The sequence below is a fragment of the Geotrypetes seraphini genome, chromosome 9, assembly GCF_902459505.1.
Source record: "Geotrypetes seraphini chromosome 9, aGeoSer1.1, whole genome shotgun sequence".
Lineage (NCBI taxonomy): Eukaryota > Metazoa > Chordata > Amphibia > Gymnophiona > Dermophiidae > Geotrypetes > Geotrypetes seraphini.
The window spans coordinates 111,128,854-111,152,611 of NC_047092.1; the positions used below are offsets into that span (position 1 = coordinate 111,128,854).

The following is a 23,758-nucleotide window of genomic DNA, read 5'->3' on the forward strand; positions in this document are numbered from 1 at the left end:
TCACGGTCTGTAGTTTCCTGGATCACCCCTCAAACCTTTCTTGAAGATCGGCGTAACATTCTCCACCTTCCATGTATTCCAGAATCCTTCCTGTATTTGATCTACAGATTGGCTATTAGTTGAAGCAATTCAGCTACAACCCCTTTCAGTTTCTTGATTATCCTCGGATGGATGCCATCTGCTTCCAGGGATTTATCATCTTTAAGCCTATCAATCTGCCTGTATACTCTTCTAGACTGACGGTCAACCCTGTCAGTTTCCCGACTTCATTTCCCGCGTATAGCTTGTTGGCTCCAGTATGTTGTGCATATCCTCTTCGGTAAACACAGACTCAAAAAATGTGTTCAGTTTGCCGGCAATGGCTTTGTCCTTCTTTAGCACTCCCTTTATTCCATGGTCATCCAACATCCCCCCCACTTCTTTCACGGGTTGTTTCCCCTTAATATAGCAAAAGAACGGCTTGAAGTTTTTTGCCTCCTTGGCTATATTTTCCTCGTAGTCTCTTTTGCCCCTCTTACCACCTTTGGCACCTGCCTTGATGCTGTTTGTGCTTTTTCCAGTTTTCGTCCATTTTTGACTTTTCCATTCCCTTAAATGAAGTCTTGTCTCTGATCGCTTCCTTCACCTCTACAGTGGGCCACGCCGGTTCCTTGTTCTTTTTTCATCTTGGATCCCTTGTCGATACACGGTATATATAGATTTTGCGCCTCGGTGACTGTGTCCTTAAAAAGGGACCATGCTTATTCTAGTGTCTTTACAGTGCTTATCCTTTTCTTAATTTTCTTCTCCACCATGTCTCATCCCTTCATAATTCCTTTTTTCGGACGTTCAGCGCCTGTGCCCGTTGTTCTGGATCGATTTTTCGCCCCTGTGTCCAGGTCGAAGTGGATCATATTGTGATCACTGGTTCCCAGCGTCCCCTCTATTTCTACACCTTGCACCGGTCCTCATAATCCATTTAGAATTAAGTCCAGAATTGCGTTTCCTCTCATATGTTCCTTGTCAAGTTGTTGTTCCAGGAAGCATCCAGGAACTTGGTCTCCCTACCCCAGCTGAGGTGCCTAGATTCCAGTCTATCCCCGGATAATTGAAGTCACCCATGATAACTGTGTTGCCTCGCTTGCAGTTGTGTCTTAATCTTGTCCGGTCATTTTCTCCAATTTCTTTTGGACTGCCCTGGGGGTCGTAGTAGATGCCGATCTTCGTTCGTTCCATTTTGCTCCTGGAATTTTTGACCATAGAGACTCTAACTTATTCTTCGTGTTCTCTCCGGTAGACTCAATTCCCTCTTTGACGTATAGGGAATGCTGCTTTTCCTCTGGTTCTCCTTCCCTTCCCCAACCAACTTCTCTCCATGAGTCCAACTTTTAGCTCTCTGCCCTCATCCCCGTTCCCCCCCAAGTGTGACATTTTTCCTTCCCTCCTTTTCTGTCCTCCCCATCCATCTCACCCTCCTCCATGAGCTCCCACTTTCTGCCTCCTGCACACTTTCTCCTCTACTTGCCTCTTCCCTTGAGTGACATCACTTATTCCCAACCCCCAACTACTCTAACATGCTATCTCCTCATTGCACCATTTTCTCCCTCTCCTCCACCCATTGTCCATTTTCCATCTCATCATTCTCACTTCTGTTGCAACAATTTTCTTTCCTTCTCTCCCCCAACCTCATTCACAACTAATATGATCTCTCCCCATTCACCATCTCACCCTCCCCTCCAGTATGCAGCACCTTTCCTTTCTTTCCCCTTCTGCCAGGTCCAGCAGCACCTCTTCTCCCTTCCCTTTCCCTCCTCCCTGTCCAAAAGCACCTCTCCTCTCTAGTGTCAGCTCAGGTGCTTTTAACTTCCTCATACAGCTGCTGCTAGCATTAGTTTAGATGCGGTTCCATCAGGCAGCCTCGGGGCCTTTGCTAGGCTGGCCCACCTATGACAAAAAAGGAAGTTGCATCATCGATGCAGACCAGCTTAGCAAAGGCCCTGAGACTGCCTGATGGAACTGCGTCTAAACTGCTATCTTATCAAAAAGCAATTGCGATCCTTAGAAAGAAAATGGCGGCGGGAGAAAACATTCGTTAATCAATCGAGATACCTAACTCAGATACAATATTACAAAAATAAAATAAATGATACAAAGAAAAAATATTATGCCTCTTGCATCCGAACAGCAAATAACTCTTGTACATTTTCTATCTTAAAATCTTTAATGACATTTAAACCCTGCTCAGCCCAGGGTGCAATTAGTGCTCTGTCGGCTCAAGATCTGGCCAACTCTTTCATAGAGAAAATTCAAAGGATTAGGAATAAATTTTAAGATACTACAATACCGGAGTCTGACTATTCCTCCTCAGTTTCCTGTATCCCAATTTCAAAATGTTCCCATTTTGCACCACTCACACTCTCTGATTTGCAAAGATTATTCCTTTCATTGAATATATAGGGTAATGATCCAGATTCACTTCCTCCATACATCTTGAAAAAATTTTTCAATATCTTTGGTAAATATATTTAAAAAATGACCTCCACCTCCTTAGAGAAAGGGATCATTCCCAAAAAAGAACATAAGAATTACCGTTGCTGGGTCAGACTAGTGGTCCATCATGCCCAGCAGTCCGCTCACGCGGCGGCCCTCTGGTCAAAGACTAGTGCCCTAACTGAGACTAGCCCTACCAGCGCACTTTCTTGTTCAGCAGGAACTTGTCTAACTTTGTCTTGAATCCCTGGAGGGTGTTTTACTCCTATGACAGCCTCTGGAAGAGCCTTCCAGTTTTCCACCACTCTCTGGGTGAAGAAGAACTTCCTTACATTCGTACGGAATCTATCCCCTTTCAACTTTAGACAGTGCCCTCTTGTTCTCCCTACCCTGGAGAGGGTGAACAACCTGTCCTTGTCTACTATGTCTATCCCCTTCAGTACCTTGAATGTTTCAGTCATGTCCCCTCTCTATCTCTTCTGTTCGAGGGAGAGAGGCCCCAGTTTCTCTAATCATTCACTATACGGCAGCTCCTCCAACCCCTTAACCATCTTGGTTGCTCTTCTCTGGACCCTTTCGAGTAGTACCATGTCCTTCTTCATGTAAGGCTCCAGTGCTGTACGCAGTACTCCAGATGAGGGCGCCCAGTACAGCGGCATGATAACCTTCTCTGATCTGTTTGTGATCCCCTTCTTTATCATTTCTAGCATTCTGTTTGCCCTTTTCGCCGCCGCCACACATTGCGCAGACGGCTTCATCGACTTGTCGATCAGAACTCCCAAGTCCCTTTCCTGGGAGGTCTCTCAAGTACTGCCACCGGACATCCTGTATTCATGAATGAGATTTTTATTACCGACATGCATCACTTTATACTTATCCACATTGAATCTCATCTGCCATGTTGATGCCCATTCCTCGAGCCTGTTTATGTCACGTTGCAGATCTTTGCAATCCCCCTGCATCTTCACTACTCTGAATAACTTCGTATTGTCTGCAAATTTAATCACCTCGCTCGTTGTACCTATGTCCAGATCATTTATAAAGATATTGAAGAGCACGGGTCCAAGCACCGAGCCCTATGGCACCCCACTAATGACACTATTCCAGTCCGAGTATTTGTCCATTTACCCACCCTCTCTGTTTCCTATGCTCTAGCCAGTTTTTAATCCACGGGAGTATTTCGCCCTCGATTCCATGACTCACAATTTTCTGAAGTAGTCGTTCATGCGGAACCTTGTCGAACACCTTCTGAAAGTCCAGATATACAATGTCGACCAGGTCGCCCTTTTCTATCTGCCTGTTTACTCCCTCGAAGAAGTGCAGCAAGTTTGTCAGACAAGATCTGCCTTTGCTGAAACCGTGCTGGCTGGTCCTCTTCAGACCGTATCCGTCAAGGTGATCAAAGATACGGTCCTTTATCAGCGCCTCTACCATCTTTCCCGTTACCGAGGTCAGACTCACCAGTCTGTAGTTTCCTAGGTCTCCCCTCAAACCTTTTTTGAAGATCGGCGTAACATTCGCCACCTTCCAGCCCTCTAGATATTTCCCTGATTTGATCGACAGATTGGCTATTAATTGAAGCAGTTCATCTATGGTCCCTTTCAGTTCCTTGATGACCCTCAGATTGATGCCATCTGGTCCCGGGGATTTATCACTCTTAAGCCTATCAATCTGCTAGCATACTTGTCTAGACTGACCGTTAACCCTGTCAGTTTCCCGTTTTCACTTCTAGCATATTGTATGATGGGTTCCGGTATGCTGTATATGTCCTCTTCGGTAAAAACAGACGTATAAAATGTGTTCAGTCTGTCGGCAATTGCTTTGTCCTCCTTTAGCGCTCCCTTTATTCTTTGGACATCCAACGGTCCCACCACTTCCTTCGCGGGTCGTTTCCCTTTAATATATCAAAAGAACGGCTTGAAGTTTTTTGCATTCTTGGCTATTTTTTCCTCGTAGTCTCTTTTGGCCCCTTTTACTGCCTTATGACACCTACGTTGATGTTGTTGGTGCTTGTTCCAGTTTTCGTCTGTTTTTGATCTTTTCCATTCCTTAAACGAGGCTTTTTTGTCTCTGATCGCTTACTTTACCTCTACAGTGAACCCTAATGGTTATTTTTTCTTTTTCCTCTTTGATCCCTTGTTGATACGCGGTATATATAGATTTTGTGCCTCGGTGACCATATCCTTAAAAGAGACCAAGCTTGCTCTAGCGTCTTTACAGTGTTTATCCTCTTCTTAATCTTCTTCCCACCATGCATCTCATCCCTTCATAATTCCCTTTTGGAAGTTTATCACCGTGACCATCGTTCTGGACTGATGTTTTGCCCCTATTTCCAAGTTGAAGCGGATCGTATTGTGATCGCTGTTTCCCAGTGTCTCTTCTACCTCTACATCTTGTGCCGGTCCTCGCAGTCCATTTAGAATTAGGTCCAGAATTGCATTTCCCCTTGTATTTTCCTTGACAAGTTGTTCCAGGAAGCAATCGTCTACAGTTTCCAGGAACTTGGTCTCTCTAGCACAGCCAGAGGTGCCTAGGTTCCATTCTATCCCCGGATAGTTGAAGTTGCCCATGATAACTGCGTTGCCTCCTTTGCAGTTGCAGCAATTTCTTTGGACTGCCCTGGGGGTCAGTAGTAGATGCCTATCCTCATTTCCGGTCCATTTGTTCCCAGAATTTTGACCCATAGAGACTCTAACTTATCCGTATGTTGTGGCATATTCTCTCCAATAGATTCAATTTCCTCTTTGACGTATATGGCAATGCCTCCTCCTTTTTGAACGACCCTACTAATTTCCGACCAATTGCAAAAATACCATTTGTAGCAAAATGATGAAAAAAAACTGGGACATTGCACCCACAACAAACAGGCTTTTGTCAACATCATTCGATCGAACAATCTCTAATAGGCCTGACATCGTCCGTTCTCTATTTTTGAGATTATCACCAATCGGTTCTTCTTATTTCCCTAGACCTGTCTTCACCTTTGACACTATAGACCACCATCTTCTGCTAAATAGACTCGGATCATTGGGAATAACCGATGTTGTCCTTCAATGGTTTCAGTTTTATTTTTCTGAATGATCTTCAAAAGTGATATTTAATAATCTATCCTCAAATACAACTGCAAGTAGTTTTGGGATCCCGCAAGGATCTATCTTATCTCCCCTACTGTTCAATGTATTTTTGGTCCCCCTGTTATCCCTTATTCGATCAATTGGGTTTATACCATTTGCTTATGCTGATGATGTCCAACTTTTGTATCCTTTGGATCCAAGCTCAGCTGAAGGAATTTCAGAAGTTAATATGAAACTCAGAAATATCCAAATGGCTACATGATAACAAGTTGACCCTTAATACATCTAAAACAGGGGACATGTTATTCCATTGCAGGGAGGGTCACAAATTAGAAGCTAATATAAATATCAACAACATTATGCTCAAAGAAGTCACCAAGGTAAGATTCTCGAGATCTTTTTAGACCAGAAATTGAGCTATCATGCTCAAATAACTTCACATATTAGAAACTGTTTCTACAGGTTAAGGCTGATTAGATCACCATCCTCATTTCTGAATGAAGCATCCCCTAAATCTGCTACTCAATGCAGATCATTTGCTAATTGATTGTAAACCGCCTAGAACTCACTGGGTATTGGCGGTTATATAGAATAAAGAATAATAATAATAATAATAATAATAATAAACATCTTAATCCATTCATTAGTCATATCAAAAATTGACTACTGTAACGCTTTGTATAAAGGTACAACTCTAAAAGGAATACGCAGACTACAAATACTTCAAAAAATGGCAATAAAAATAATTACTAAAGGAAAAAAATTGATCATGTGACTCCCCTCCTGAGGGAAAAGCATTGGTTACCTGAATCACATATAAAATAGCATTACTCTCACAAAATATTAATTAACAAAGCACCTGCATTTTTAGAAAGACTCTTAATCCCTTATATTCCTACAAAATCTTTAAGATCGGAAGAGAAATCGCTCCTCCTAGTCCCTTCATTATGAGTCATTTATTCTAGGAGAGACACGATCTTCTCCGTCAAGGCCCCCCAAATCTGGAATTTGCTTCCAATTAATATAAGAGAAGAAAAATGACTTGGTAAGTTTAAAAGTCTCCTGAAAAGTTGGCTTTTTAAAGATGCTTTTAACTGAGTTATGCATACTTTATATTTTCAGGATGCTCATTCGAGTAATAGTAGGTGAAAAGGATTAGGTCCCAATTCCTGCCCCATACTTTCTCTGTCTCTGTCATTTGAAAGTCAGATGCATCTGGGGACATATTGTAGAGGCCAGAAATGATCTCCCAAACATGTCCAATTTTATTATGAGCTTCACATTTCTTTTATATCATTCATGAATCAGTGTTGTCAGCATGTGACGTAAACACAAACCATATATGGACACAGGTCACATGAAACTTTAAAGACATCAGCATTTTCCTCTATCTCTGGCTGGAATCCAAAAGGTCAGAAAAAGCCTTGACCAGCAGAGCCCCTAACTAAATCTGTTTGCAAATACGGCTTATAAAAACAATTGAAGTCACTCACAACAAGTTAAGAACATATCTTTTCAAACATAAATGTCCTTGTACTATCTTCAAAGAAGGAAAGACAAACAGGGTCTGGCTTTCTTACAGCTCAAACATTCTATGGAAATTACCAAGATACTGATACGTGTCCCTTCAGTAGGAGATTAAGCACTCGGACGTCAGAATTGATGTCAGGTGAGGGAAGTTGGTCGGCCTTAGCGCTTCTGAGTCGGGAAGGGAGGGTCGGATGGAGGGTCAGGCCGCAGTGGGAGGGTCGGAAGGGAGGCTGAACGGGGGTTCGGGTGTGCCGGCCGCTGCTGGAGTCTGCACGTTTGTCGGGACCGTGGGAAGGAAGAGGGGGTGGCGGCAAGGGACTAAGGGAGCCGGCCAGACCGCGGGAAGCAAGTAAACGCGAAGGCAACGTGATCAACTAGCGTTGCCTTCGCGATCGACCTTTTGGTCACCCCTGGTCTACATCAAAATGCCATGTTATCCAACCGGTCTGGTAACTACAATTTTCATTTTTCCCTTCTATCTGAATCATCTCGTAAAACAAGTGGCCACGTTCCAGAAATACCTCCCGGATCGTAAGCTCGCTGCTTTTTCAACATTTTATTTCAACTTGCTTCACCTCCGCAAGTACATGGTTAGATCCACCTATGACACCTTTGAGCTTACCTCTCGTGCGGCAGCAATGTCTGTTGCTATGAGACACCTTCGGGTTTCTGAGCTTGACATTAACCACCGGGACCAGCTATCAAATGCACCTTGTTTGGGGGACAAACTTTTTGGTGCTTCCATAGACACTACTCAGAAGTTGTCTGCCTCACGAGACCAGGTGGGACACTCTGGTAAAGCCCAAAAAGAAGCCTCCACCTTCTTGTCCTTTTCGAAAACAGTCTTCATATCAATGACGGTTTACTGCAAAACCTGTAGCTCAACCCCAGTCTCAACCCAGGAGACAAGAGGCAACAGCAACAACAGCAGAAACAACAGGCTGCTCCTCAGAAATCAACATAGCCTTTTTGACGTGTTCCTTCAGAGCATAGCCAATATCAACATTCTACAGCCTATGCCTCAACCCATCGGAGGCCGTCTTTAGCTCTTCATAGATCGCTGAGAGCTCATGACATCAGATATCTGGGTCCTCAACATCATTCATCAGGGTTACACTCAGTTTTCACACCCTGCCACCAGACCCATCCTCCAAGAGAGTCTGTTTTGGACCTGCACAGTCCTCCCTTCTGTAGGAGGTTCAATCCCTTCTGCTGAATGCCATCGAGAAGTTCCCCTCAATCAGCAGAACCAGGGATTCTACTCCCGTTACTTCTTAGTTCACAAGAAGACCGGAGGACTCCTGGATCTCAGAGCTCTCAACAAATTTCTAGTCAAGGAGAAATTCAGGATGCTATCTCTCACCCTGCTTTATCCTCTCCTCAATCAGAGCGACTGGCTATGCTCCCTAGATCTCAAGGAAGCCTACACGAATATCCCAGTTCATCGGCTTCCAGAAAGATTCTCTGTTTCCAAATCAATCGCTGTCATTACCAATACAAGATACTTCCCTTCAGCCTGGCATCTTCTCCCAGAGTCTTCACGAAGTGCCTGATTGTAGTGGCCGCATCTCTCCGATCACATGACCTTCAAGTCTTTTCTTACCTGGACGACTGATTAATCAAGGCTCTCAGGAAGTGGTCCAAGCAACATCTTAGACCATTTCCTTTCTTCAGATTCTAGGATTCGAAGTCAACTTCCCCAAATCATATTTTCTTCCAACTCAACGTCTGCAGTTCATTGGGGCAATCCTAAATACCACTCTCATGGGAGCATTTCTTCCTCAGGATCGCCTTCAGCCTCTCATTCGCCTTTGTCAGCAGCTGCTTCCTCTACAGTCCCTCTCAGCAAGACACATGATGGTCCTTCTCGGCCTCATGGCTTCCACTGTTCATGTCATTCCACTGGCAGAACTTCACCTTCTCACTCCTCCAGTGGACCCCTTGCATCTCAGTGGTCTCAAGCGATGGATCGTCTCTCGCAGCATATATCTGTAACATCATCTCTCCTGCTGTCGCTTCAATGGTGGATGACCTCCTCAAATCTCTCCACAGGTCTCCTGTTCCACTTACCCCCTCATCTCAAGGTCATCATGATGGATGCATCCCCTTGGAAGGCACATATGAGCAGTCTTTAGACTCGGGGTCTTTGGACTGCCAGGGAGCAAAAATTTCACATCAGTTTTCTGGAGCTCAGAGCAATGTTTTATGCCTTCAAGGCCTTCCATCATCTTCTCTGCCCCAAGTCCCTCCTCCTTTGTAAGAACAGTCAAGTAGCAATGTACTATATAAACAAGCAAAGAGGCACGGGCTCTCTCCTGTTGTGTCAGGAGGCCCAAGAAAATCTGGACTTGGGCAACAGCTCACAATCTGTTCTTGAAGGCTGTCTGCATTCAAGGGGAGAATTCCCTAGCAGACAACCTCAGCAGAATTCTTCAGCCTCACAAATGGACTCTCAACTCTGCAGCTCTCCAGTCCATCTTTGCTCCACAGGTGGACTTGTTTGCAGCTCCTCACAATCACTATTTGCCCCAGTTTTGCTCCAGACTTCTCTGTCTGGAAACAGTTGCTTTTCTCTTGGATTGGCAGGCCTGTTTCGATATGCATTTCCTCCAATCCCTCTCATATTAAAGACTCTGTTCAAACTCATATGAAGGCAGCCACCATGATCCTCATTGCTCTTCGGTGGCCCAGGCAACATTGGTTCTCCCTTCTACTTCTGCCTCAGTTCCAAGGAACCAGTACTTCTTCCAGTATTTCCTACTCTGCAATCATTACGCCAGACAGCTTGGTTTCTCTCGGGCCTGACTTCATCTGATGTACATCTTTCTCATCTTGTGCGACAAATCCTTGATGCCTTCAGAAAACCAGCCAATTCAACAGTGTTACCAGAAAAAGTGGACTCAATTTTCTTCCTGGTGTTTTCTTAATCATCACGCTCCAACTTCCTTGGCAGTAGAATTGGTGTTGGATTATCTACTTTCTCTTTCTGACTCTGGACTCAAATCTACATCTATCAGAGTCCATCTGATTTTCACATGCCAGTTGAGGGCACACCTCTTAATGGTCATTCCTATGGTCTCCAGATTCATGAAAGGTCTTCTCAATGTTAAACCACCGCTCAAGCCTCCACCTGTTGTCTGGGACCTTAATGTGGTTCTTTCCAGTTTGATGAAACCATCATTTGAACCTATGGATGCTGCTTATCTTAAATTTCTCATGTGGAAAGTGGTTTTTCTTATTGTTCTTACCTCTGCCAGGAAGGTCAGTGAGTTACAAGTGTTGGGGCAGATCCACCCTTCACTGTTTTCCATCATGACATATTGGTTCTGCACACACATCCAAGTTTCCTACCGGAAATTGTCCTCAGAGTTTCATCTCAATCAGTCAATTGTTCTACCAGTGTTTTTTCCAAAGCTTCATTCTCATCCAGGAGAAACCGCTTTGCACACTCTGGACTGTAACGTGCTTTGGCTTTTTACCTTGGACCGCACCAAATCACATCGAACATCTCCCCAACTGTTCATCTCATTTGATCCAAACAAGCTGGGACATCCTGTTTCCAAGAGAACAATTTCCAACTGGCTGGCTGCCTGTATCTCCTTTGTTATGCTGAGACTGGACTGGCACTGGAAAGTCGTGTCACAGCCCACAAATTAGAGCCATGGCAGCTTCTGTTGCTTTCCTCAGATCTACTCCCATTGAGGAAATCTGTAAAGCTGCCACCTGGTCCTCAGTTTATACCTTCACTTCTCACTACTGTCTGAAATCTTTCTCCAGATGGGATGGGCACTTTGGACAATCTGTATTACAAAATTTATTCTCCTGAATTGCCAACACTCCCACCATCCCATTCTGGTTAGCTTGGAGGTCACCCATATGTTGAGAATATGCTGCCTGCTTGTCCTGGGATAAAGCACAGTTACTTACCGTAACGCGTGTTATCCAGGGACAGCAGGTAGATATTCTCACAACCCACCCACCTCCCCAGGTTGGCTTCTTAGCTAGCTTATCTTAACTGAGGGAGGGAAGGTACTCGCGAATGCGCGGTTCAGGCTATCACAAACTTTCTAAAGACTTAAGTGGCGATGCACTTTTAAAGTGGTCATTACTGGGGCTTCATCGATGACGTCACGTGAGAATATCTGCCTGCTGTCCCTGGATAACACCTGTTATGATTAAGTAACTGTGCTATCAGGGCCCCAACGAGGGGGGGAAGGGGTTTGGTTGTAATTATATTATTTGCAGTGTCTATTTGTATTTTTTTCTTTTGGCATTCTGTATTGTGTACATTTTGGAAAATAAAAATATAACATGAAAAAAATAACTAATGCTAGCGGCAACTGTGTGGCGAAGTTAAACACACTGAGCTGCTGCTGCTACTGGTCCAGGGGTGGGGAGAGAAGACTGAAGGCAGGAGTCCCGGGAGATATGTGGTGGCAGCAGAAAGTCGCTAGACATTGCAGCTGGTGCTGCCCGATTCAGGAAAAAGAAATTTGATTTGATTCAGCCTATTGAACTGATTTTTTCGATTTGATTTTCCTGCCGAATTGGGTGTTTTTTTCAAAACATCCTGGTGGATTTATTTTTATAGCCCTCTTCACCCATCCCGCCCACTTTGCACCTCTCCTACCCACACTGGAGCTGTGATGTAAACAAAATAAACAAAAAAGACTTCCTCTCTCTGTTAAGTCCTAGCTCATATTTGCAGTCTAACACCAGCTCTGGCAGGATACACATTTCAAATCTGACATATTGTAATATGAAAATAAATTTATTTTTTTCTACCTTTTGTTGTCTGGTCATTATTCAAATCATTTTGGTTCCAGGCTCTGCTTTCTGTTTTTCTTCTTATAACTTGCTTGCCAGGGTCTCCTTCCCATTTGTAGTTTTCTTCTTTCTATGTGCTAACCATCCATCTTCCATCTCTGTCCTCCCCTTCCATTTCCCTTCCCTTCCCTGGAGGTCTGGCATCTTTCCTTTTTTTTCATCTCCATCCTCACAGCTGCAGCGATGGCCACCCCATCATCCTCAGATCCACCATCTCTCCTTTTCTCAACTACCCTTTCATCCAACATCTCACTCCTTCCCCACCACCCCAGGGTCCACCATCTCACTTTCTCTTTCCAAACCACCCTCCTATCCAGTATCTCTATTCCCCCCTCCACATCATCTCTTGTGTCCAACTTCTCTCCCTTTCTGTTCCTTCCCTCCCTCCATCTCATTGTCCACAATCTCTCTCCCTCTCCTCTGTTTTTAGACCCATTATTTCTTCCCCCCCCAGTCCGGCATATGCAATATCTTTTTGGACCCCCCATTTCCCTCCCTCCCTCCATGTATTCTATACCAGGGGGCCCCCCCAAAGGCCTGCATGTTTCCCCCTTCTCTCTAGCATCCTCCGGCTTCCCCCCGGCCTCCCAGTCTAACCTTCCCAAGCTAATTAAGGCAGCCTGGTGCTGTAGCAATCCTAGCAGGCTGTCATCAGCATCCGCAGCACTTCCCTCTGCTGTGATCCTGCCCCTGATGTCAGAGGAGGGGCGTGACACGGCAGAGGGAACATGCTGTGAAGGCTGACGGCAGCCTGCTAGAATTGCTACAGCACCAGTGATCCTCTGCAGGCTGCGGTAATTAGCTATGAAGGTGTAGGCCAGGGGGGGAAGCTTAGAGGACATTAGAAAGAATGGGAAACATGCAGGTCTTTGGGGGGGCCCCTAAAATCCGCAGAGCTGAGGGTACCCAGCACTGGCGCCTATGCAGCACTTCCCAACTGACCCTCCCCCCTCACCCCCTAAAGCAAGGAGCAGCAGCGGCAGTGGATGGCCAGCAAGAGGAAACGCTTAGGACAGGCTGCTTCGCTGCCAGAGCGCTGCTTCTCTGCTTTAGGGAGGTACAGGGAGGAGGATTTGTCACCAAATCAGCGAGCCGATTAAAAAAAAAAGCCACAAATTGGTTTGAATCCAATTCACCAAAGTGAATCAATGAATCAATTTGAATCGGCAATTCGGACAGCACTATGCAGCGCTGGCACCATTACCACATAGGCAAGTTCAGCTGGCAGGCACCTCTCTTCTCCTCAGTGTGCCGTTAGCACACTTGGAATCTCAGGAGGCACACAGTTTGCGATACACTGATCTAGTGTATGGAATCCTACAGGGACTAACAGAAAGATTTATCAAAGGTATAAACCTAATCTTCCATTAGTCAAATCTCATCTTGAATTATATCTTCTCCTAACAATTTCCTCTTACAAAATCTCTTCCTCTCAGCTCATCTGTTCCACATACTCTTTTTCCCCAAACCCTCTTTAACTCCATCCCAGCAAGTCTCAATCTCCATCTCCATCCTGCCCTATTCCTAGCCTCTCCAAGTTGTCTCTCCCTCAAGTTTTTTTAAATACCCCTCATCTTCTCCATAAGCTTGGTATCTTGACAATACCTCCTGCCATAGCTGTTTTGTTTTCTTCTGTTACCATGCAGCTGCCATGAAATTGAGTCATGCAATATGGCAGTGGTTCCCAACCAGTCAGTCAGGTTTTCAGGATAGCCTTAATGAATATGCATGAAAGAGATTTGCATGTAATGAAGATAGGAGTGCCGATCTGCCCCATGCATATTCATTAGTGCTATCCGAAAACCTGACTGGCTAGTGGTCCTCAAGGACTGGGTTGGGGACCACTGCAATACGGAATTGGATACCATGTCACTCAAAACTCACTAAGAGTCAGTGCTAGAAGAAAACAGAATTCTGGAGGACAATACCATTGGCAAACCTCCTGAGAGAGTAGGGAGAAATATGTATTGGGTGAAGAATCAGGGAGCCATACTTACAGTTGATAAGAGCCACACTGACTCCCAAACCTTATAATGAAGTACCATGTTTCCCCGAAAATAAGCCCTAGCATGATTTTCGGGGTAGGTCTTAATATAAGCCCTATTTGTAGGCAGCCGTACTTCTCTCAACCTGCCCCCTACCACACAGTGGAACCACTAAATCCCCACTGACCATCCATCTTTCCCTCCCAACCGACCCCGCCAACCACGACCATAAATACATTCCGGCAGAGGAGCGTTGGGCCAGCATCACTCACAGGTTGTTTGGCGTCCTTCTCGCTGGGGCCTTCTGTGTACTGATGACATCAGTAATGCGGCACACAGAAGGCCCCAGTGAGAAGGCTACGAAACAGCCTATGAGTGCTGCTGACCTGATGCTTTATGATCTCGGTTGGCAGGGATCAGTTGGGAGGGAAGGATGGAGGGGCAGCGGGGCAGCAGCAATTGCTCAAGGGTTCTGCTACCGACGGATGGGAGGGAGGGAAGGATGGAAGCTGGGGCAAAGGGTTCTGTACGAGGGATGGGAGGGAGGGAAGGATGGAAGTTGGGCATGGGTTCTGCTGCACAGGGGGATGGGAGGAATAGAAAGATGCTGCAGAGGAAAGGTACAAGGGGATGGGTGAGAGGGGAGGTAAGATGTTGAACATGTGGGGGAAAGGAAAGAGGAAGAATTGGGGTGAAGGAGAGGAAGGAAAAAATTTAATTCTAATACGAATAATCTGGGCTCTACTGTGCTAACTTCTACTAAAGTAACAGTTGATCTCTGATTTCACATTGCTTCTTTTATTACAAAGGCAAATCAAAATGATCATGTACATGAAAAAAATAAGCCCTACTCGAAAATAAGACCCAGTCAGTGCCTTATTTTCGGGGAAACATGGTATGCTGCACTTGAGTTTCTCCAACCCAAGCTGCTTGGGATATACAGTCGAAAGTTCTCATGAGGCTGTAAGTGGGAGAGGGGAGAATTTTTTTAAGATAAGAGGACAATAGTGTGTTTGCTCTGAAGGTACGTGAATGGCTTTATTCTTTTTTTGTCAATCTGATCCTTTTCACCACTATTAAATGCACTAGGATTAAAATAAATTCTTGAAATATTACGTCAGCATTTTGTTGACCATTAATTTAGTTGTAAATTGTGTTCAGAAAGAAATAATTTATTTTCTTCTTTATTCATTGTTTAGATTTTCAAGAAATTTCAGGTTGACTGCTGATGGCAAACTGGAGCAGACTGTCTCCATGGCAACAATTACACAGCCAATGACTAAACATCTTCATATTACTTACAAGAAGGTGACACCTTAACAAGAGAAGAAATGGGGAAAGAGTGGAGTTTCACTTCCTAGGAAGCAGAGCCAGAACACTGAACTATGCAGGAAACAAGCTGGGGAACTTAGAACAACTTTGATATCCTATTACTAATGTGAATGAACTGGTCAGGATCTCAAGTGATACTTCCCTAAATTTTACTGTAATGACAGTACATGAAGTAACAAGAAATTAAAAAAAACACCTATTTTTATTTACGTAGTTTAAAATTTCTTGTGGTGTGGACTACAAATTCTTTTATTTAGAAAGGTCTGTAGAAATCATCTTTTATTCTTGTTATATCTTTTTTAATGTGGTCTAGTAAGAGTTGAGATTGAGAACCAGGGAAGTTTAGGGCTCAAATCCCTCCTTGTGATCTTGGGCAGATTACCTAACCCTCCACAAACTTAGATTGTGAACCCTCTGGTTACCTAAATGTAACTTGCCTTTGAACTACTACTGAAAAGATGTGATCAAATCCCTCTCCCTTTCTTCCTTTTTAAAGATTTTGAATTTCAGATTTAATTACCTTCTAATTTTCAACATCAAACTCAAGGCAAGTTACATTTGAGTATACTAGACATTTCCTTCTCCCATAGGGTTTACAATGTAAGTTTGTACCTGAGATAATAAAGAATGAAATGACTGTTCAAGATCATAAAGAGAATTGGTAGAAGAAATGAAATTTGAATCTTGGTTTCCCTCATTTTCTGCTTGCTGCTTTAACCACTGAGCAGGGATATTACCTTTTACATATCTTTTCCAATATACAGTAATCCTTACTTGAAATGCTTCTTAAATTTCTAGTATTGCATTCCCACGCCTCAGTGCCAAGATGGCAGATTTAAGCTCTGCAGTCTTTTCTTAGTGATCCAATACTGAACTTCATGCAGTTCTACCAGAACATCTAATCCTGATCCATGGTACCTCCTGTTCCATCACCAAAAACATCCACATAACTCTGCCAGATGCTCTGCAGCAGCCTTTTATTCCTGTAATGACCTTCACACATGTACATTTTTCATATTTTTCTGTCTAAATATAGGTCATAGTGCACTGATGTAGTAATTTGTTTCACTGACTTACACAACTTAACCTCGCTTTGAACATAAAAGAACAATTATAGAATTATTCAAAAAGCAATTAGGGGAGAGGAGAAAGGAGGGAGAGATAGAAGAAGGCAAAGAAAAGGACAGAGGAAAGGGGCGATGAGAAGGAGAAGTGATGATAGGTAGCATTGGAAAATAGAGAAAAGGAAAGTAATGCATTGAGATTCATGGAGAAGAAAGAGATGAGATATGATAAGAGCAAGAGAACAACACAGCAAAGAAAAGCAAAACCTAGCCTTGCAAACAGACAATCACAAAAAAAGGCAAGGAGGACGTCAATTCAACAATGAGAAATCCTTTATTCATACATATGTCCCAATAAGGATCCTAGTTTCGGCCGTTGCCAGAACACCTTACGCAAGGAACACTTGCGCTGAAGAACGAAGCCACGGACAGTAGCAGGCAGATACTCCAAGCAGTGCAAATGAAAGTGAGCAAGGAGAACAACATATGATCAAGTATACTAGGGAAAGATGAGTGCAAAAGCAGGAAACGAGCAGCAAGGGAGGGTGAGAGAGGGTTAGAGTAGAATGGGGGAGAACAGATTATTTAAAAGATAATGGATTTAATATACTGCCTTTTTACTTTTATTATATGCAGATACTTTCTCTATCTCAAGTGGGTTCACAATCTAATTTTGGGGAATGGAGGATTAAGGGACTTGTCCAGGATCACAAGCGACTTCAGTGGGAATTTGGACCTTGTTCGCCCGGTTCTAATCCCACTGCTCTGCCCATTAGGCTACTCCTCTACAAGAAGTTTAAATAAAAGAATGAAGAAACAGGAAAGAAATTTAAGAAGCTTAAGGAAGAAGTGTAAAGGAAGAGACTAAGAATATAAAATCCCAAAATATAAAGGACAATTCTATACAATATTTTCAGCTTTAACTATAATTGGACAAGTGGAAAGGTCAAGGTTAGTGTGGTTGGGCCCTAGGAAGAATATGTGCATGAGAGAGGGTTGAATAAGAGAAGGTCCCCTTCACCTATGCCAATCTGAATGAGAGTGAAGAGAAGTTAATCCCCTCCCACCATTCTGACCTCCATATATCTTGCCCCTACTTCTTATGGTTACTTGAAAGAGACGAGGTGTGAATCTGAAAGAGCGCAAGACTTCATTTTCATAAAGAAATATAGAACTTCTACAACTTTGTAATTACCCAAACTGCTGAAAATGCTGGTTTCAGTATCTATTTTATCAGAAATATATATTAGCCAGAAACTATCCTGAATAAAAGAAGCCTCCATCTGTCACTCAATGGCTTAAGAATATTTTTGTGCCAAGTTTTGAAGACAACAGATTTCCAGGACCACTCCTGAAAAAACTGCCCTAGTTGAACATAGGCAGAAGGAATTAAAAATGTGAGTAAACCCTTGTTAATCAAGCTAAACTCAACAGTGAGGTCTTGCAGTAGTCTCAATTGAACCAGCTCTGACTAAACTAGAAATCCAAAGAAGCTTCCCAGGCATATAACAAAAAAAAAGTGATGGATTGTAAGGGTGGGCAATACTCATTCTTCAGTGCTATATGCAAATCAGAAATTTGGGATAGTTGAGATATAGTATTAGCTCTAGACTTGATATATGTAACATTTCTTTCTTATGCTGCATACATTTACAATACAGTACTTTGCATATATTTACAATATAGTACTTTCCATTTATCAGTAACAGGCAGTGGCAGCCATTTATTTGCTTAAGATTAGGGGCCTTGATGACATTTGAAGACATAGGCCCAGATTTGTAAGTGTCCAAGCTCAGTAAAAAAAAAAAAAAAAGCCATTTAAACAACATTTTTTAACTGAGTTTCACAGCACCTAAAAAAATCAGTGCCAGAATCATGGCCTATGTAGGCACTTTAGGCTGCCTAATGCAATTCTGGTCATAGCTAACACCGGACATAGTGTTAGGGAACCTAAAGCGCCTACATAGGCGCAATTCATGACAAAGGTGCCAGAAATATAGGCAGCTATATAGAGAATCCAGGTTCTAAACAGCTTCAATTTTTTTAGGCGCCCAAACTCAATAAAACAACACTGTTTAAATTGATGTTTTTTAACTGAGTTTCATAAAGTACCTATCAGCGCCTAATGGCACCAGAATCATGCCTACATAGACATTTTAGGCCGCCTATGCGATTTGTAGGCATGACTAATGCCAGAAGTGGTGTTTAAGCGGCTTAAAGTGCCCTACATAGATGCAATTTATCATGGCAAAGATAGGTGCCGGAAATGTAGGTCTGGAAAACGTGGCCTATATTTCCAGCACCTATCTTTCCTGGAGGCACAATTCTTTGTATAGTGCTATTACGTGATTGACCTTGCGATTGGCAGCTGCTTTTTAGGCGGGCCTGCTATCTAGTGCGAATAGAGAATTCGGGCTATAGTGCACCAATACAAGTGATCATTGTATTAGAAGTATATCTGCTGTGTCTCCATCACTACTACTAGGGCCCCTGGCCTTCCACCGGTATGGAAAGGACCACAAAATGTGTTACTTCCTATGGAATTCTCCTTTGCCTTCAAATTGCCAGCAAAAGTATCAGTAATGACAATGTTTGTTCTATTTTTTTTTTTTATGTGTACTGCCCTTTATTAAAGGCTACCAAAAAAAAGTGAAATTATGTAAAGAATGCCGAGAATTATTAAAAGAGAAAGATCTACCAAATATTCTGAAACTTGACCATGGAGCACCTTGTAACATAAGCAGCCAAATTTGAAAACAATCCCTGCTTCAAATGGAAGCAATGTAATTTTGCAGTAATAAGGGGTTACATAGTCAAATTTTCATAAATGAAAAAGCAAACATTCTGCTGTATTCTGGATTTATTAGTATTTATAGACTGCTGTTTGATACATCATCATAGCCAGTTTACATAGTACTAAACAAAAAGAACATCATCAATAGGAAACTAAAAATACATAGAAATATTAAATTGCAGAGTAAATGCTAATAAAAAAATAGGATTATAAACTTAAAATACAATTATAAAAGCAGCCATCTGCAAATCTCTCCCCCAACATTCTTACCAATATGATACTAAATATCCCCTGATTGAAAAAGCAATTAAAAGAGTATGCCAATCTGAAAAGATAAGTTTTTAACAGACTTCTAAATTTTAATATATGAGAGATCACTGCATAATTCTTATGGCATCAAATTCCATAGATAAGGTACAGAAGCAAAAAAGGCAGAATTACATGTAGAAGTTAAACCCACAGTAGTATAATGGGTACACCTCATGTCAAAATGATTGACAGCTGTCAGAGATAAGGATCGACCAATCAGCGATCACTTCGGGTTAAGCCCCCGCCCATTGTCCCGCCTTAGTCTCTGCCCACACCCCACCCCTACCATAGGAATGAATGGTGGTAGCCACGCCCATGGCCCTGCCCCACTCTTCACCTATGCCCCGCCCCTCCCATAGGAATGAATGGTGGTAGCCCCGCCCATGACCCCACCCCCACCCATGGCCCCGCCCCTCAAGCCCTGCCCTCCCTCCCATTGCCCCACCCCCCTCATGTCCTGCCCCGGAAATGCACTCTTTTGATGACATCACCGGAAATGGGGGCGTGTTTGACCCCGGAAATACGCTTTTCTGATGACCACCGGAAATGGGAGTGCCTGCCCCTACCGGAAATGCGCTTTTCTGATGACATAGGCGGAAATAGGGTAAAATGACGCAGCGGAAATGCGCTTTTCTGACCACGTAGGCAGAAATAGGGTAAATTATGTGGCGGAAATGCGCTTTTCTGACCACGTAGGTGGAAATAGGGGAAACAGACTTAGTCAAAACCCCCATCCGGAAATGATGTGGCCAGAAAAGAAGCGTCTTTATTTTAACAGTTTTTAGTTAAAAGACAGGGTTTAAGAGCTCACGGATAGAGCAGATCACAAAACAAAAGGCATTCACAAAATCTTTCCTGCTTTTAAAACAGAGCAGGGGCAGAAACAATCAAAGGTTGCATTTGCTTTTAACACACTTTCAGTAGGAATTCTGAGCTAATGGTTAATGGGCCAGCTCCCCTATTGTCATGGTAACAGCTGATAAGCCCTTTGCAGCCCCTCTCCCCTGATAAAGCCAAGGGGGAGAGAGGTGGAGGTGTGTTTAAACATGTCTGAACTTGTCCCGGCCCCCTACTGTTGTCTTAACAATCTGAAAAAAACAAAACAAAAGCAGCTGTCACCTAACAGGGCTCTGTTAAAAAGGCCAGAGCTATGAAAGAATCTTTATTGAAGCAAATTTATTATGATCCATACACGGCAGGAAGCTATGGAGGCATTAACCCTCTACTTCAAGCGGCTAAAAGGAGTGATATAACAGTCCGGAGAAAAGATGTGGTGGATTGGTTCACCGGTCAAAACGCATACAATTTACACAGACCGGCTAGAATCCATTTTAAAAGAAATAAAACAATTGTGTCGGAAGTTGACAGACAGTGGCAAAATGACTTAGTCGACATGTCAGCCTTTGCCCGTTATAACATCGGTTACAAATATATCTTAACGGTAATAGATATCCTGTCAAAATATGCATGGGTCGTTTCTTTAAAAACAAAAACCGGTCATGAAGTTACCAAAGCCTTTGAAACAATATTTAATTTAGGGCGTACACCTGAAAAACTTCAAACAGACAAGGGTAAAGAATTTTTTAAATAAGTCTCTGAAGAATTTATTAAAACAAAAAGGTGTTAGCCATTTTGTGACCCATAATGATGTTAAAGCAGCTGTAGTGGAAAGATTTAACAGGACTTACAGCTCATTAGTTCATCCTTCTTGATAAAGTCAAGGGGGGGAGAGGGAGGAGGTGTGTTTAAACCTGTCCCGGTCCCCCTGGTGTTGTCATAATGACGTATGTCTTAGATCTTTAACAGCTGTTAACATCAGAAATAAAAGTTCTCACAGCTGTTAGCAACAGAAATAAAGGTTCTCAAGCCGTCAAACAAATGACTGTCACGAAGGCTCGTAGATTGAGTTACTTTCTTAAAGATCGTGATGTAGAAAAAGAGGGTTACCCAAAGACAGAAAAACTGTACGAATCAGACAAAGAAAATATGGACCCCTTTAACACGCAGGTAACTGAAAAAGGCCTACCAAGAGGCCTCGTAACTTTCTTAAAGACTGTAATGCGGAGAAAGAGGGTTACTCACCGGCTGAAAAACCGATTGACACGACGGCAGATACCGGGGAGCATACGCAAGAATTAACAGATTCTGAAATACAAGAGTTTCCAGATGCTCAAAAGCTATATGATTCAGACACAGAAATGAAGATGTAGGCTATGAACTACCAGAGGATAATACTTCAGATATTGAATTTTATGAAGCCGCTGCTGAAGCCGAAGCAACAGACATGTTGGAAAAGCCAGGTTCTTCCACGGTAAGAGAGGAGACACATACGCACTTTTTATTACCAGGAGTCGTTTTGAAGGGTTTATGAAGCTGAATGTGTTCATGTGTTTTAAAAAGGAAAATTTATTTCTGTATGTTTGTTTTTTTTGTAGGGAAGTGGCGGATCTTCATGATCACAGAAACCTGTGGACAAGATGTACATGCCGATGATAAATCTATCATGTTTGTGTTTTTTCTGTTCGTTTCAAAGAGAACCAGCGCGTGAATGAGCGTAACCTGAAGATTCTTGTGATTATACACTGTGGACCAGCATAGGCCTTTCCAAAACACCAACAGAACTTAAATCAGTTATAAGGTAGCTGTATACTGCATTCTAAATAAATGTCTGCAAAGCGTGAAGGATGAAGATTGTGGAGCCTGCTTAATACGTGCTGGTGGGTAAAAACACCACGATTGCTTGATATGGGGACATAAGGAAATACAGCAGAAACTCAAAAAACTTGTGACATGCTATGCCTAGGACGTGTGGTAAATGTAGTCACTTTTGTAGGCTATAAAATGAAATATTGATGCTTTGTAATGAAAGCATTAATATAATCATTGATTTAATCAGAGATATTAAGACCTCTATAAACGGGCCACGACTACTCAATAGATTGGTCAATTTCATGAGAGATGGTGCATATGTAGAAATTGTAAATGATTTAATCCGTGACACCGATTATAAATCATTCTTCAAAAGAAATGCTTTTTAAAACATGCTTTGTTTTTTTTTATTCTCGGGATTGTGGGAAATACAGTGTGTAACGGTATGTTTGTTTGTATAAAAGTTTTAAACATTTTATTGTTGTAAAATAAAGATTTTCTTAAAAATTATAAAATGTGTGGTGTGTTTTAGAAATGGCTAGCCACATGTATTATCAGCTCAAACTAAAACAATAGAAGGTGTGACAGGTTATAAGAACTAGGCTCTAGACACGTAGGGGTCATTTTGGTATCTAAAATGACTAACCAAGACAAACAAGCTCTAGCAGAGGCCTTAGACATACAATAAAGCCTTTGTGAATGGATAACCTCTATAGAGGGGGTGTAAGTGTATAAAATAAACTATGAGAAGACCAGTAAGCATTCTGGTTTTTGTGGGTGCTACACCGGACCCCCGGATACATCAACTGCTAACATGGTGAGTAGAAAAGGGGCTTTTATTTTTTGGTTTTAGGGACATCATTTTTTCTTTCTCTGAATCTATCATTGCATTTAAAAACAGGAATCGGGGATCTGATGGTAGAAATAAACTATCTCTTACCAGAAAAGACAACAGATATTAAACAGTAAGTGACAAATGTATTATCTGACACATATGTTGGTTTTTAAAAACAGCATCTACAAACATTCTTTTTTTTTGTTATGATTAGACCAAGAAACGGCTGGAGAGCCGACACCCTTCTACATCGACAAGTTCTAACCAACAACCGGCTCCTTACCGGAAGCCAAAAGATAAACGAAATAGTAGGTATCCTGGTTTTGTAAGGAGACTAGGGTTAAAAGAAAATGTCATTACTTTTATAATGGTTGATCAAGAAAATATTAGGCAGTCAGATCCTCAAGGGTGGGGAAAAAGTATTAACGGTTATGCTATGTTATAAATTGTAGATCGGGAAAATGTTAGAAAGTCGCAAGCAGATAACATGAACCTGACGGTAAAGTATAACAGGAAAAGATCGCATAGTAAAAGCTTCTTACACGGGGAACCAGAGTCCAAAGCTGCTTACAGGAAACCAAAAGATAAACGAAATAGTAAGTATTCTGATTTTGTAAGAAGACTAGTGTAAAAGAAAATGTCATTACTTTTATAATGGTTAATGAAGAAATGTTAAGCACAGACAGATCCTCAAGGATGGGGAAAAAGTATTAACGGTTATACTATGTTATAAATTGTAGATCGGGAAATGTTAGAAAGTTACAAGCAGATACCGTGAAGCCGACAGAAAAGTTTAACAGCACAGAAGCACAGCCGGACAGCACAGAAGAAGGAGAATGTTATGAAGTTGATAATTATTCTGATAGCAGCAAAGTGTCAGAGGATGGTTC

The 23,758-nt window shown here is 42.5% G+C and overlaps 1 protein-coding gene across 2 annotated transcripts in view; it reads left to right on the top strand.

Annotated features, from left to right (window-relative positions):
• Positions 1-15,422, top strand: part of THAP4 (THAP domain containing 4) — a 468,751-nt gene extending 453,329 nt beyond the window's left edge. For both annotated transcript variants that reach the window (XM_033957644.1, XM_033957643.1), the window contains exon 6: positions 15,085-15,422. In XM_033957644.1, coding sequence (XP_033813535.1) covers positions 15,085-15,205 — 121 coding nt within the window. In that variant the 3' untranslated portion in view covers positions 15,206-15,422. The remainder of the gene's footprint in view (positions 1-15,084) is intronic.
• The last annotated feature ends 8,336 nt before the right edge of the window (positions 15,423-23,758 follow it).